This window comes from Periplaneta americana, chromosome 16 (assembly GCF_040183065.1).
Source record: "Periplaneta americana isolate PAMFEO1 chromosome 16, P.americana_PAMFEO1_priV1, whole genome shotgun sequence".
NCBI classification, from domain to species: Eukaryota; Metazoa; Arthropoda; class Insecta; order Blattodea; family Blattidae; genus Periplaneta; species Periplaneta americana.
In genome coordinates this window covers 175510155-175527045 of record NC_091132.1, presented here as the reverse complement: position 1 = coordinate 175527045, position 16891 = coordinate 175510155, and the positions used below count along the sequence as shown (strand labels likewise).

The 16891-nt window shown below is 34.1% G+C and overlaps 2 protein-coding genes across 4 annotated transcripts in view; both read left to right on the top strand.

Moving 5' to 3' along the window:
- LOC138692005 (zinc finger protein 665-like) overlaps window positions 1–1583 on the top strand; it is a 125865-nt gene extending 124282 nt beyond the window's left edge. For both annotated transcript variants that reach the window (XM_069814761.1, XM_069814762.1), the window contains exon 10: window positions 914–1583. The gene's annotated coding sequence lies outside the window, so the exon portion shown is untranslated. The remainder of the gene's footprint in view (window positions 1–913) is intronic.
- Window positions 1584–11457: 9874 nt separating this feature from the next.
- The window catches only part of LOC138692007 (zinc finger protein 235-like), a 14814-nt gene continuing 9380 nt past the window's right edge, over window positions 11458–16891 (top strand). For both annotated transcript variants that reach the window (XM_069814768.1, XM_069814767.1), the window contains exons 1-3: window positions 11458–11520; window positions 12121–12224; window positions 16066–16269. In XM_069814768.1, the coding sequence (XP_069670869.1) occupies window positions 12126–12224; window positions 16066–16269 (303 nt within the window). In that variant the 5' untranslated portion in view covers window positions 11458–11520; window positions 12121–12125. The remainder of the gene's footprint in view (window positions 11521–12120; window positions 12225–16065; window positions 16270–16891) is intronic.

The following is a 16891-nucleotide window of genomic DNA, read 5'->3' as shown; positions in this document are numbered from 1 at the left end:
GGTCAATGATATTCGTGTCTGGGAAAAAATCAATTCTTTCGCGTCTGCGCACATCTCACAATTCAGGTCAGTCCCGTTCGTTACTACATAATCATAACATAAAAACTTACGAATAATTTCAAGTTACAAATATGATGGAGCATAAAAAGTCGTATGAAACTTGCCTAGAATGGTAATTAAGACGCTCGTATGAAAATTATGAACTCGCATGCGCTCGTTTCATAAACACACTCGCGTCTTAATTACTATCATTATAGGCTGATGTAACCCGTTCAGTTCTGAAATGTTTGTGTTTATCCTGGACTTTTCTAGTGGCATATTCTAGAGCAAAGTTAGAAAGTAAAAGTAACGTGTGTAAAAACCAAGACACCAACAGAAAGGTATATTCTGCTGTATTATTATTATTATTATTATTATTATTATTATTATTATTATTATTATTATTATTATTATTATTATTCACTAAATTATTTAAATCTCTTTCTCCAGTAGCCAACTGTATTAAAAGTGGAAATTTACAGGATCCGATTTGATTTTACTTACGCATGATGTATTCTTACTTGTTATTTAATATCTTTTATTATTTGTTAGATATTGCTATTTATTTTGTTGCATTTGGTCAATGATTACTGTTGACTATTATATTGATTGTATTTCATTTCACTGCCATTTTCTGTCATTCATTCTTATCATTTGTTCTGTTTTGTAATTGGCCTTGTGCTGTTCTTTTACACGGTAATATTCTAAATACATAGATAGGTAGGTAGGTAAATAATAGATAATAGATAGATAAGTAGATAATCAGATAAACAGATAAATAAATAAACTTGTTGTTGCTGTTGTTGTTCATGATTAATAAGTTTTCATTATACTACATTAGTGCACAACAAGTAATTTTTTATATTTCTTTTAGGAATGTGGAGAATATCGATTCCACCAGCTTTCATCATGGAGAAGACAAATCGACCCAGTCTGGTAGCAACATATCGAACTGTTCAAATATTAGCGACGTAAGCGATAATTCCTTCAAGTGTAAATATATGCAGCGAGGTTTTCGGAACAGCGCAATCTCTGAAACATCATTCTCATGTACACATAATAAAAAAGTCACTCAAATGCGAAGTCTGTGGAAAGTGCTTGTCGACATTTAGTGGTATAAAAAGGCATGCGTTTCTCCACACAATTGGGATATCATTTAAGTGTACGTGTGTGGTAAATCTTTCGGAAGATCATGGTATTTGAAGAGACATAAACGCATACACACGTAGGAGAGGCCATTCAATTGCGTGGTGTGTGGAAAATGTTTCTCAGAATCTTCAGTTTTGAACAGACATGCACGCATACACACGGGTGAACGGCCATTCAAATGCGAGGTATGTGGAAAGTGTTTGTTACAATTGGGATATTCAAATGCTAGCTTTTTGGAAAGTGTTTTTCAGAATTGTCGGATTTAAAGAGACATGCAGGAATACACACAGACGAAAAGTCATTCAAATGCGAAGTTTGTGCAAAATCCTTCTCACAATTGAGACATTTAAGAAAACATCTACGCATACACACAGGCGATAGGCCATTCAAATGCGAGATGTGTGGAAAGTGTTTCTCGGAACCGTCAGATTTAAACAGACATGCAGGGATTCACACAGGCGACAAGCCATTCAAATGCGATGTATGTGGAAAGTGTTTCTCACAATTGGGACATTTAAGGAAACATTTACGCATACACACAGGCGAAAGGCCATTCAAATGCGAGATGTGTGGAAAGTTTTTTCCAGATTCGTCGGATTTAATCAGACATTTACGCATACACACAATGAAAGACCATTCCAAAGCGATCTGTGTGCAAAGTTTTTCCGAGATTCGTCCGATTTAAATAGACATGAATGCATACTCACACGCGAAAGTCCATTAAATTCGAGGTATGTGGAAAGTCTCAGTTTCGATAAATTGAGGGTATTTTTTGGTGAAAAATGAGTAAATTTAAAAAAAAAATGTATTTAAAATAACTTACTCTGTGATACGTGTGGAATGCATAGCATAATATTTTGTGGGTATTTGTGCCCTTATCAGATGTTGAGACGCCATATTTAATCTTCCTGTGTTATAGATTTTTAAATCACTCGCCCTCTTTTATTGTTTGTTCCAGTAAATTGAATAAATTTTTTTTTTTCTTGAAAATACTCTTTGATATGTATGGAATGCATTGCACAACATTTCGTTGGTATTTGTGCCCTTATCGGATGTTGAGACGCCATTTTTAAATTTCCTGCGCTATGGATTTTTAAATCACTCTCCTCCATTTATCGGTTTACGGTAACTTTATTTTTTTGCTATATTGCCAGAGAGTTTGTAGAGCATGCTTTTGCAAGTACATAGGAAAAAAGTGGATCAATCTACCTTTAAAAATGGTTTAGATATATCGGTTTTAGTAAAATCCTGCATTTGGCATATATTTTTTCAAATCTGGGCCCTCAAATAATTTTTTCAAAATATTTATATTTGGTTGAGTTGGTACAGGTATGAGCTCTCTGCATACAAAAAATTAATATTTTACACCAAATAGGAAAAAATACCATCCTCTCCCCTTAATGGGAGCAGTTATGCCGAGTTTTGAAAAAAAAATTGTTATTTCTACGTTCCTGGATTCTATTTTATGTTGGAAATATGTATATATAAATAAAAATTTGTCATCATAAAGTTCATATTTTGGGATTTAAGTCAATGTTGGTGTCTGCTTGACAGGTCCTTTTCACTAAATTTTTACTTATTTTTGAATAAGCATGTCTCTGAAACGTTTAGAGCAATATTTATGAACTTAGCTTCATGATATAGATAAAACGTAATTGAGAAGTTACACAGTATGGACACCAGATTGTGCAAAATAAAAAAGACGTGGAAAAAGGTCAAATGAAAAAGAAAGTTTAAAGAAAATCAGACTGACTGATGGTGAAATTTACTTACAGTAAAATTATAATGGTAATGCCAATAGTTCCAACACAAGTGATTTCCAGGATATGAGAAAAGCAATATGGTTCACATATTTTAATAACTTGTCCACGGAGTATAAGCCACTGTTTCCTCAGACTGAAGATTTCTGGTGTAATTATATTTACTAGAAGGAAGAATTTGACTACATGGTCTTCCAGAACACATTACTCTACTTATGAAGCCAATTTACCAAGATCTCAGAAGAAGTGTCTTCATGGGTGCACTCAGAAAACCAACGAGTCTAACAACAAACAAAAGAACATCAAATGGGTCAGTAGGCTGATTTGGCCATGCTGGAGATATCTCGAGAAGCTAAGAAACGAAAGAAGGGCCTCAAAAGAAACTTGGAAGAAGCAGATGACTCTCAATCTGTAACTGGAATATTTTAAATTTCATAAGGTATAGGAAAACACTTGTTAAACTTTAACGTTCTTTTACTCAGAATAAATATTTTTGTTATATTCGTGCACTTATCTCAGATACCAGACAACTTGCAACAAAATTTATACCACAGATGTTTGAGATGCCCTCGTACATGCTAAGAACAAATGTAATAGATTTTTTATCGTAACTCTTCTTGCAGAAAAAAAAGTAATCATTAAAAAAATTGTATTTAATTACATGGTAGCATAACAAAATTATTTAAAATTCTGAAGATTGATTCAAATAATTTTGTGTTTAGTGTTGGTAAAGGATGACAACATAAACCCTGAAACATTCATAATTTTGTCTGCAAAGCTTTCAGAGGAAAGTGCACCAGACATTTATACATTTAACGTTGCACAGATACGTAGTATGTGCTCGCTCCCTGAAAGGCTAATCAAATGTGCGCTGTGTGGAAACTATTTCTCATCGTATACAATAGTTTTAAACAGAAATATTCGCATATACACAGTTGGGACACTTCAAGAATCATGTACGCATTCATATTGACGATGGAGCAAATACATTTGATATCATCAGAATATATTTCACACATAAGAATAGTCCACGCCTGTGGAGTAATGGTTAGCGCGTCTGGCCGCAAAACCAGGTGGCCCGGGTTCGATTCCCGGTCGGGGCAAGTTACCTCGTTGAGGTTTTTTCCGGAGTTTTCCATCAATCCAATATGAGCAAATGCTGGGTAACTTTCGGTTTTCGACTCGGACTCATTTCACGTTATCACCTTCATCTCATTCGGACGCTACATAACCTAAGCTGTTGATAAAGCGTCCTAAAATAACCTACTAAAATAAACAAAAACAAGAATATGCTAAAACGTTTTGTCTGGTTGGGTAATTGGGAGTTTTATCACACATATGCAGTGGGGAACTGCAGAAATGAAACAGCATAAATGGAGCTTGATTCGTCACTGGTAAACTTAAAAATTTTTATTTAGCATATACAGTGTATATACCGGATATAGCAGAATAACTGTTCCTAATTTCGTGATGTGATACAGGAGATGAAAAGAAACATCTTTGCTTAATAAAGTAGTGTGCGGAAATGCTTTGTATAATACACAGAGCTCACAGTCTTACATTATGACTGATTTTATGTTTTAGGTCAGTGAATAGGGATTATGAAGAATGGACACTGAGCGAATTTTCCTGTGTTTTGTTTCTCTGTGTGCCGGGGTATAGTTCCATTTTCAAGCGCTAGAGGTTAGTGTAATCGAGCATACGCTAAGATAATAATAAAATTGAGTATAGAGTTGAGACACAGGATCCAAACATCGCCTACCTTATTGCATAATCCAGTAACGCTTTGCTTCAAATAAATTCAAGCTAACAGCTTTTCCTTCTTTCTCAGTGGCAAACTAGTTGTAATAGTAATTTTTTATATTTCAGATATAATAAATTATATTATAACATAATATAATACATTATAAAATTAAGTATCGAATTCGTTTAATATTTGTATATAATATAATATAGGTATATGGTTTTACTTCTAATAGCAGTTTTGTTTTTCCATTTTCACTGCTATCAAATCATTACATATTTTAATTGTTTTGGGGTCAACGTCTCAACTCTCATTATAAAGGAACTCTAGAGTCTAGACATTACAGTTAATGACGGATGTATTATTTTATGGATCCAATTTATTTTATTCAAGTGCATAATGTACGTAGATGTATTTATATGTGTTATATTTCCGCTGGGTCGACTGCTAGCTGGTGTGATGTCAGCGCCAACTCTAGGGAGAAAGCAGAATCTCATGCTCAAGGAGGTTTGAAGGTCATTGAAATCAGTCCGGCTACATCAAAGGTATCGACGGGAAGTGTCCATACTTAATTGCCCATACGCTGTTTCAGGCGTTCTTGTTAGCACGGTAATAATACACTCAGGGACAAAAAAACCCGGACACTTTAATATTTGCTGGTATTTTGCAAAACATTATCTTCTCATACAATATTATGGTAGCCATATGTTGTTATGGAGACGTGTATACATTGTTGATTGTTTTCTGTTTTATAAACAAGCCATTACAACCAAATATTCCAATTTTGCTTTCGGAGTCTCAGCTATAACAATTTTGTCTCAACCATTTTGTGCTTCATTATCGTTATCATTCGTTATTTCTATATTTTTACATTTTCTGAGTTTAAGTGGGGTTGTAACATTTGTCTTAAAACAAGATGCGACCTGAAGATGTGGCTCGAGCTGTAGCCCTTTACGATGATGGACGCAGTGTACGTTACATTGCAAATGTTATGAATATGGCTAGAAGCACAACCCATGATGCCATAAAACGTATAGAGAGACCCTAGAATATACCAGAAGACCAGGTTCGGGTCGTCCAAGAGCTACAAATCCAAATGAAGACAGGTATATAGTGTTGAGAGTCCTTAGGGAGCGCAACCTGCCAGCTACTAGTGTAGCCCAGCAATTTGTTAACATGCATGGACGCCCAATTTCGGCCAAAACAGTTAGAAGGAGGTTGAAAGTAAGTGGACTGATATCAAGTAGACCTGCAACTGGTCCCAGACTTCTCAAGATGCATCGAGTTGAACGACTGCATTTTGCAAATGATCACAGGGATTGGAGAAATGGACAGTGGAGCTGTGTTCTGTTCACCGATGAGTCCCGTTTGAATCTGTGCTCACCTGATTGACGTGAAAGAGTTTGGAGAAGGAGGGGAGAACGATTTTCACAGTGTTGCATTTCCGAAAATGTGCCGTATGGAGATGGTGGAGTGATGGTTTGGGCAGGAGTGTATACGGATGCTCGTACAGAGTTGGTTTTTGTTGAAAATGGAAGACTAAGAGCTGATAGGTATATAAATGAATGTTTGGATGATCATGTTGTGCCATTTGGCCAATTTGTAGGCGATAGTTTTGTTTTAATGCATGATAATGCACGGCCGCATATTGCCCATGCGGTCGAAGATTATCTCCAAGAAGTGGGAATCCATGTTCTTCCATGGCCAGCAAGGAGTCCAGACATGAACCCAATTGAACACGTGTGGGACATGCTGGGACGGCGTGTTAAGAATAGACGACCGAGACTAGAATCGTTACAAGAGTTCAGGCGAGCACTTGGCGAAGAATGGGAACTTATTCCTCAAGAAGACATTGCTAACCAAATTGAGAGCATGCCAAGACGTAAGGATGCAGTTATTCAAGCCAGAGGGGGTAATACCTGTTACTAAAAAGAGTTTTTAATGTTTAAGGCACCATAAAATGAAAAAACAGTTAGACCAAACGATGCCATAGTTATACGCCTTTTGTAATTTTTTGTAAATTTTCTCATCAGAGTTTTTTTTTTTCAAATGTTGTCGTATAAGGTGCTAAATGAAACATTATTTTGTTTAAATGGGTTTTGTTTCATTTTGAAATAATTGGCAACAAAATACAAGCAAATATAGAAGTGTCCGGTTTATTTTGTCCCTGAGTGTAGTTAGTGTGTTATTCTATGTCACAAGTCATATTTGGAGTGACAGCTGTGGAGAATCTTCGTAGTCGATGAAAGTTTTCTGGAAATATTTGAGTTGGCTTTGTTGTTAACTATCTAATGGGGCCATATATAATGTTTATGGTACATTTCTTGCTGAAATGCTTCCAGAGCATTAATCGGAGAAAAATTATCTTTCAACACGACAGTGCACTCGCACATTTCTGCTTAAATTGTCGAAATCAAACATTCTTCATATTCCGTATTATACTAACACGAAACCCAGAGTAGACCCAAGACTAACGAGTAGCCAAAAGAAAAAGTGTAGTAACTGAAGTCACACTTAAATATTTGTCAATTAGTAACTTGGCTTCCAGGTTATAAGGTCCATAACAAAATGTCCACAAGTACAAAATGTCCACAGACTAAATAGTCCAACATTTGAAGTCCTACATACAATTCGTTCATGAAGTGAAACTCGACAACCATATTATAAAGCCCAACTCTTAAAATAAATATTAAAAACCACGGAACAAAAATAATAATGCGTAATAAAATTATATCTTCTCTTTAGTAGTAACAGCATAACTACAGATCTTGTTTTGTTTCTAATATATTAAAATGGCTTGTAAAGGTTTCTTGCCTTTGTCATTAAATTATTTATTATTTCTTTTATTTATTAGGATTTATTTATTTTTATGCTCGACCATGCCCAAATGTAGTAATTATACACCTGGTAGCAGTCCTTTAATGCATATCATTAAAGTACACCTATTCATTAAATTTCAGGTTTTCGATTATTCTCGGATATGTAATCGAAAGACAACTAGCAAAACGTCACGCAGGCTGGAAATCCAATACTGTTGCAGAAGGTTATGTTGTGTTACTATAATAATTAGCGTTAATTGTAAATAATATTCAAATAAATTTAATTTGTCATCTCGTTTTTCAATGTGGAATTCAATTTCAAGGTTATATGAAGTTTAACGAGATTATATCAAGGTCGTCGACATTCGTTTCGGGGAAAAAATCAATAATTTCGCGTCTGCGCACATCTCACAATTTACGAGATCTTGCATAAGGTCACTTCCGCTCCCCAGTCAGATAAGAATAACATGAATACTTATAAATAATTTCAAGTTAGAAATATGGTCGAGCATAAAAAGTCGTATGAAACTTGCCTATAATTGTAATTAAGACGCTCGTATGAAAATTATGAAACTCGCTTGCTCTCGTTTCATAAACAAACATACTCGCGTCTTAATTACTACCAATATAGGCTCGTTGCATAATGTACTATTCTTGTTGATTTAGGTGTATTAATTTAAGTAAAGTTAATAGAAGATTTTAACTTCTTTCTTATGCTTTCAAAACATATGCTTTTCTTTAAAGGTTTTTAACTTTAATTGTTCCCATCATACGAAAGGTCCAACATACAAAGTTGTTCAACAGAGAAAAGTTACTGACTGTAATAATCTTTTGGGAATAACATTAGTGTTTCGTTGCTATAACACTGATGAATCAGAAAAAAAGTTACAACTGAAGTTAATGCAATGCCATAAATAATTTATTGCCAGAAAAGGAAACCCATGTTGTTATATGGTGATAATCTTTACCATTTTCATTCTGAGAATTGGAGAGGAGATAGATAATACTGGAGATGCTACTACTGGAAGAACTGTAACGCAAGGTGTGTAACGAATGTGGGCTTGGAAAACATGAGAATTTTAACAGATGGTACAGGGAATCATCTGCATCTCACAGAAATAAGGGTGAGGCAAGTGCTAAATGGGATAAGAAGTTGTCAGACAGAAACTTGCTGGAGTTCATAACGAAGAAATTATCGTAATTCTTCCACAAAGAAATGCAGTAATCAGAATGGTTTCCTATCAGCAGAAGCTAAATCGTCCTCCACTTCCTCAATCAATAAGAGAAATAGACATTGTTGAATCCTACGACAAAACATTGAGGGGACAAAATGTTATGTTCTTTGATTCAGGTGTTAATGATGAAGGACAAGTATTAATGTTTGCCACCGATAGAAGTTTTGAACTTTTGGCTGCCAGTGACACAATTTTCACTGATGGTACGTTCAAGACTGTGTTGTATGTATTTATTCACACTGCAAGTGGGTATATACCCGGTGCCAGTGGTAACTAATTACACTCAATAATGACACAACTAAAAAAACAATAATTATTAATAATAATAATTATAATAATAACAGGGAGCATCCTAAATTAAATGGAGCATGGTCACTTAAAATAACATTTAAAGTAAATCTAATTTGTATCTTAACCCTAAGTTCGAACTAAGACCCACGAGTGTGACAGGTTCATACGTGCACAAGTACCTTTCGGCACTACACTTATTTCGCTGTCAACTCACTCACTGCACTGATTCTACCTGATTTCACTAACACTTCTAACCATTTCACTGTTCAAATACTTTGCACAGCCACTTCACTGACACACACTTCACTTACACAATAGACTTCACTGACACAACACACTTCCACACTGATAGAACACTTCAAATAACAATATATCTATTACACCGTTTAAGTAGTGTGTATAATATAATACCGTCTATTAGTAAAGTCCTTAAGCCAATTTTTAAATACATTTTTGGTTATTGGTAAAGCCTTTAGTAAGTCTGCAGGTAAAGCATTCCAGTCCCTGATAGTACGATTGAGAAAAGAAAACTTTCCAGTATGCGTCCTCTGTCTTCTTTCCCTCAATTTATATGAGTGGTCGTTCCTTGAAGAGTAATTTGGCGGCTGCAACCTGTTTTTTAATTTATCTCCAGGCAGGCTCACCTCTGTATGTTTTGAACATTGCGTATAATCGAATTCACGTTCTCCGGTCCGTGAATGTGTGCCATTTTAACGGTGAATTATTACGACAACACTTGACAGCCCATTTTTTAATCGTTTCCAGTCTCTTAATATGTTCAATCTGTAAGTATCCCAACATGCAGCACCATATTCCATTACTGGACGAACTAGTGATTTATATGCAATCTCTTTGGATTTATCAGAGTCTTTCCTTAGTACCCTCATCACAAAGTGTAACGCCGTCCATGCCTTCAGTTTTTCACAGTGCATGGGATTGTTGGAGGTTTTGTATTTCCTTTAGTACCGGTATATTACCTAACTGCAAATAAGACTGAAAATACTTATCACACTACATAGAAAGAGATAAAAAAGTTGTTCAGTACATTTAAATCTCACTTGCAATCCTATCTGTACAATGTGTGAGTTTGAAATTGACAATATGAATGCTTGTCGACTGGCTTTCTCTCAGGCAGTAGTAAGTGGGGTATCTTTTCCACTTCGATCAAGCAATATGGATAAATGTAGTCAACAGGTGTCTGAGGGCACAATAATTGTATATTGAGAACCCTGAAGTAAGAAACCAAACGCAGGAAATTATGGGACTGCCGTTTATTCCGCTAAATTACTTGCAATTTGTTTGGAATTTATTAAGTGAAACATTTGCGGACGATATCTTGGACTTAGCATCTTATATTGAAATTACATATCGTCGTTTTTCCTGCAATAACCCCTATGTGACAGACTGTATTTATCGATTTTCAGATTTTTGCCCTATTAAATAACTTAATTAGTGATCAAGGAAATAATAAAATCTCCTATATGTAATTATATTTCTTTCTTTCGAAAATGTAAGAATTCACAATCCCCTATGTACAGCTGCCATAGGATGAATAAACGTGTTTTTTCTTCCTACTGAAAAATTGTGTATTTTGCACATAGGAGTTACCGGTATTGAAAGAACAACGATGATACATTACCGGTCATCTGGCAACAGGGCGAAGTCGGGCAGTTCCCCCTAAATTCTCTCCTGAGACATTGAACGTCTAATAATTATGTAGTCATTAATGGCCGACAGAATACGAATAATGTGGTTGAAGGATTCCACTCTCAATTCCATCGACTTGTGGCGCCACATCATGTGAACATTTGGCGATTCATTAGCCATTTGCAACAACAGCACATCTAGTAGGTAACCTAGATCCTTGGTGGGCATACAAATATTAAGCGACCAATGAATGGTATATCGATAATAATCAAATGAGAATTTTCAACATTGTCGGTAATTACCAAGATTACAAAGATAGGCATGCAATTTTTCGATATCTTTGAGCGATATCATACCATTTGAAATTAAATATTGACTCTCAAGATGAACAATAGATGTACCTATCTTTTGTATTACATATGTAATATTGTATAACATAATTGATACGACAATAAATTTCTCGGCACTTCCCTTTCAGTTTTCCTTGTCGGACATTTTAGGGAAATGGATGAATTTATATGTGGACATTTCTAAACATAAGACATTTTTGAGAAGAGGACTTGCTGACAGTGGACCTTTTCAGGTAAGGGCATTTTTATGGAATGGACAAATTTTCTCTATGGAGATTTTTAAACGTTGGCCATTTTCGTAGAGAGGACCTATTGCAGAGTGGATCATATCTAACTTAACCGTAACTTATATTCGAATCTCGGTACGATCAGGCTAGCAATATATCACTCCAGCATCATAGCCTCCTTCACGGCCCTTTAGATCCTATAGCTTGCCGGCGGTTGTCCAGGGGAATAAGGTTTAGGTGGGAGAGTGTATTTGGACAGGTATATTCCAATATTTTACATTCTATATCAAATTTATATGATTAATTTCTTTCTTAAATGCCCCGTAGCGAATTCCAGAGTCTTGGCAGCATATTGTGAAAGAAGATTGAGTACGAGGTAATGCCACAGTCTAGTAATACAGTCACAAAACTCGAGGTGGTGCGAGTACTATTGGAACAGGCTTTACCGGTATTATTTCGCATTGTCTGTGGTGAGACTATAGTAGTGGTTAGCAACTATCAATGGATGCATATTCCCTAGGTATTGAGCTTCGTGACTATATACTAGACTGTGGTAATCAGATGTGAATTAGATCGTAGCAACTTGATATAACTGTTTCTCAACGGCACCATTTGGGATACATTTCAGAACACGGATTCCTTCCTTTCCCTCTTATTTCAATATTCCAACCTTGTGCACACAAAATAAATAATTGGCACTGAAAAGTGCCTTTTTGTAAGCATGATGATGCGCATTCGACAAACGCAGACAAATCTGCTCTTTTTAGTATTTCAAGATATAATTGTCAACTGACAATCCGTATACTGAAATTTTCCCAGTTTCTGTAATCACTGTCAGTTACATAACATTTTATTTCAGCTGTGATGGATGTGATCAAACTGGAACCTGCAACACTAGATCAGCTGGGCTTACAACTGCATGATAACACATACGAAATGAGCGGAAATAAGGCTTTATCACAGGTAAAGTGAAATGTCTTACTATGTATTTTGTGTATTTGTTTGTCTAACAGTACCAGAAGATTAAACATTTCACGTTTTATATAGAGCCCCTTGCTGTCGCTATGTGGTATATGGCGTCATGAATTGTTCTGTCATTTTAGTTCAGCTGAAATGATGAATTGGCCTATCATTATGAAGTGCAGCCATAGTTATTAATATAATCCCGACTCATAGCTCCAATTTGATTCCTCTGTATGAAACTTAGACGAATCTTGGATTTCATGTGAGAAAGATTTTGGTCTACTCTATAACATTTTGTTGTGAATTATAATTTCTAAAATCTATATATATATATATATATATATATATATATATATATATATATAATTTGAACTAGTAATGGAAATTACGGGAAAACGGCTGAATGGATTTTAATGAATGACCCGTGATTTTGAAGCCTGGCATCGAAGGATTTTCAGAAAAATAGTAACTCTCAGTAAGTGTTAGCTTTCCTACATAATTTTCCAAAATCCTTCTTTCGTGAGTTTTGAGAACTCATTGCATTTCAATATAAAACAAAACACACACTACAATAAACAATAGGATATTACACGAAAGCCATGACCTGCAGAATTGTTGACATATTTAGAGCTCAAATTCAATTGGTTATTAAAACCTTTAAAACGTACTAAAATAATTTACAGGTCTGATTATGCGGTGTGTAATTTTTTGAGTACAGCTGTGTATTGGATATTAAACTCTACAAAACTTGATGTGGTTTGATGACATTACTACCATTAGAAATGAATTATTATTATAGTTAATGACATTATGTGACTATTTTTCATTAATTATACATATTAATGCTATATTGATGATATGAAAGTCAAACTTTTTGGGGTTATGTAAGTAGATCTAGAGAATATCTTAAATTAGATCTTGATTTCTACCATTTACTCGGTGGCGAGTATATAGTATATAACTACAAAACTTATGTAAGATGATAATATTGTTATTAGAAATGAAACATTTTTATAGATATCAATCGAGTAATGTTGAGTATTTTTCATATACCTACTTAATGGAGATGTGATGTAGACATTTATATGCGTCATTCTCTTCATTATTGGCTCGAGAGGGCGCAAAAATTAGAGTTCCTAAGGAAAGACCAAAAGGTATTACTTACTGATAAAATAAGAAACCTACAAAATTATGTAGTCTCTCGATCATTTGAGCAAGATCTCTTAGCAGGATAAAATGATTTTATCTTCTATATTTCAAGCTCTACATGCAGCAGCTATACCAAGATACTATGCCTATTGTTAGAAATCATAGCAACCCTGACTTTTTTTTTACTTTCACGTACAATCCACAATGACATGAAATAGCTATTGCTTTACTCCTACATGAAAAACCCACTGATCGTCCTGACATTATTACTTGCGTTTTCGCCATGAAACTCAAAAACTGAAGGTAGATAGTTTCAAGAAGAAGTATTTGACATAAAAAAAAACATTCATAGGGAGTATGTTTCATTATTACGGAAGCAAATAACTTTCGAAACGTCTGGTATTCTTCATTAAAAATAAATCTTAAAAATTGTTATTTTAACGTCAAAAGAACTTAATTTATAGCATTTGCTGCACAAGCCACTAGTATAATTGTATTCAGGCCAAGTTCTTTCTGAAATCCTACAATACTAACCTTTTTAATTCACTTGATCAGTAAGTACTACTATTGACAAGAAAAACTGTGACTTTAATTAAATATTTTTAAACGTTTAAAAGTATATTGATTTGTGATTGCTTCTTATTGACGTGCTAATTATAATTTTTTCTGTTTATATACCATGTAAATCTGAATAAAGCGCCAATCACAATAAAGAGTACACATGCTTGCTAAGGACATAAAAAAGGAAACAGTTATAAATACAAATGAAAAACAAGAAAAAAAAAGACAGATAAATATAGACGTAAATACATAAAAGAGACAGATATTCATTAATTCATTTAGTGTTCTGGCCAAGGGCAGGTCTTTTACTGCAAATCCAGTGTAACATGATCATGTCAATTAGAAGAAGGGTTAAAATCGAAATGTTTTGTAACTTTTCTCACGACCTTTCTGAAAGTCAAAACAATAAATTGTACACTGTATGAAGGGAATCCATGAATTTGGATATTTTCATTGTTTCGTTCTATTAATGTGTTGTAGACTTCTACTTTGGCGTTGTGCTCATTAATAAAATATCTTATTGGAAAAGACATCATGCATTTTCTCCAATATAAATTAGATTCTTTTTGAGGATATATCATTATGTAAATTATTTCAACAAGTAATGCCTGGCTTATTCTTAGTCATTGCCAGTGTCCTTTAAGTTCTTGTTTCTATTCAGCTCTCAGTTGAAGAATGTGATCCCGAAACTCACTCAGTCCATTACGCCATTTTTATCCTTTATAGATTATATATGATTGTTTGACACGTGTATGATTATATTTAAAACTTGCTTTCTTCCAGAACAACGTTAAGCTTTTTTAATGGTTACCGTTAGGCCCGTAACACACTTGCAGACTTTTCTCCAGCGAGAAATGTGTTGCGAGAAAATTAAAAAATTGATAAACTGGATTCAAATGGACGTCCACACACTGGAAGAGATTCTCGTTCGAGGCAAAAACCTAGCGCGAGTTTCTTGCTGGAATCTGTAGCTCAGCGAATTTTCTTGACACATTTATCAAAGATGTTTGACATTTATACTCTTTATGACGATTGAATGTAGACAAAGATATCACAGGTGGCGATGAATTGTATTGTTTTTATTTGAAAATGAGGAAGATGGCTGATAATTGCAATCAGAAACTTATCGAACTTGTACGATGTCACGTGTTAGGCCTATTTATATGATACACGGGATGAAAACTATAAAAACACGAAATTAAAGAAGAAATCTGGAGACAAATATCAGTTTATCTGAAAATAATTAGGGCTATATTTTATTTTGATGAGATTTAATAGTATTGATTAAGCATTTGAAATAATGTATCTATATGTCTTAAAAGTTTACGTAATTTTAATCAGAATATAGCAAAGAATTCTCTATCGTATCATAAATGAGAGAGAAAAAAATGGCAAAAACTGTGGTCTATTGAATCTGAAATAACGCCTAAACGTATCATCATTCAAATCGAAACCAGTGTTCAAAACTCGCCCTTATTTTCGTAAGATACAATGTGATTTTGAGATATTTCTGGCTTTAATTTTAGACCTACTTCATCTTTTCATGAACAAAATATGTTCATGTAACTCCATTTCCTCATCATCTGAATACTCAGATTCAACATAGAGTTCGTACGTAATTTGTAAAGTACGACAATATACTTACAGGTTATATATTTAAGTACGACAATATACGTAAATACATAACCTATAATATTTCCCCCGACGAGTCATTACTATAATCAGAAAAATGCTTTCTGTATGAAGGCAGTGCATAGATGATCATAGCGAGGTGTGATCTGTGATAGCGAGAACTCGCCAAGTGTGTTGAGGAAGGTTCTTCGCCTCTTTCTCGCAAAATACGAGTATGTATCTCGCTAGCGAAAAAAGTGTGTTACGGGCCTTATTGTGCATGCTTGGCACTTGAAAACTCGTTCAGTCTGTAGACCAGTGAATAAAAATCTAGGCTAGTTGTTTCATTAAAATGGAGTTAACGCGTTTTGAGATCGAACTCTTCAATTCTAATCTCTAATTTGTCGCCTTTGATCGCAGTTAGTCAATTACTGCCAATCAGAACCAGATTGGCGGCTGTTAACAATCAAGTGATCTTTAGAATAACAATTGAAATTGTTTACGATTTTGTTTTTTGTAGGAAGGGAATTTATCGCATCTGAAAGAGACTGGCATGAAGATAGAATGCGTGGACCAGAGTTACGATATCAAATCAGAGATAAAGGTTGAAGACATCACACCAGAGGCTATTGACTTTCCTGTAGTGAAACCTGAAGTTGAAATAAAAATTGAAGACACCACACCACTGCCTATTAGCTTTGCTATGGTGAAATCTGAAGTTGACGTAAGTGGTTATCTGTCTGTATTCACATGTACCAGTAGTGCATTTTTAAATATGTCTGACGTATTAACATTCTCAAATTGTGTTAACAGTTTTCCCTTTTTCGATAACAGTCACCAATTAGGCGATTTTCATTTTACATTTGAAATAACATAAGAATTTGCAAATATACTGTATACTTCTGGTAGACAACAGAGAATTGTGTCGAATACTCGGAGAAAATTGTGTGTAGTGACGGATTTCATTCTGAGTTTACGAAATTTTTTTATTACCTTGTTACTAATGTAGCTATTACTATGCTAGACATCGGGAGATGATTTCAAAGAGATGTAAATAACAAACGAAAGATTTGGAATTTCTCTAACTTTGTTACGAGGTAAGTTTATTGAAAAATTAATAATAATAATAATAATAATAATAATAATAATAATAATAATAATAATAATAATTTTATTTATTATTTTTTATTATATTTATTTATTTATTTATTTATTTATGTATTTATGTATTTATTTATTTATTTATGTATTTATTTATGTATTTATTTATTTATGTATTTATTTATTTATTTATGTATTTATGTATTTATTTATGTATTTATTTATTTATGTATTTATTTATTTAT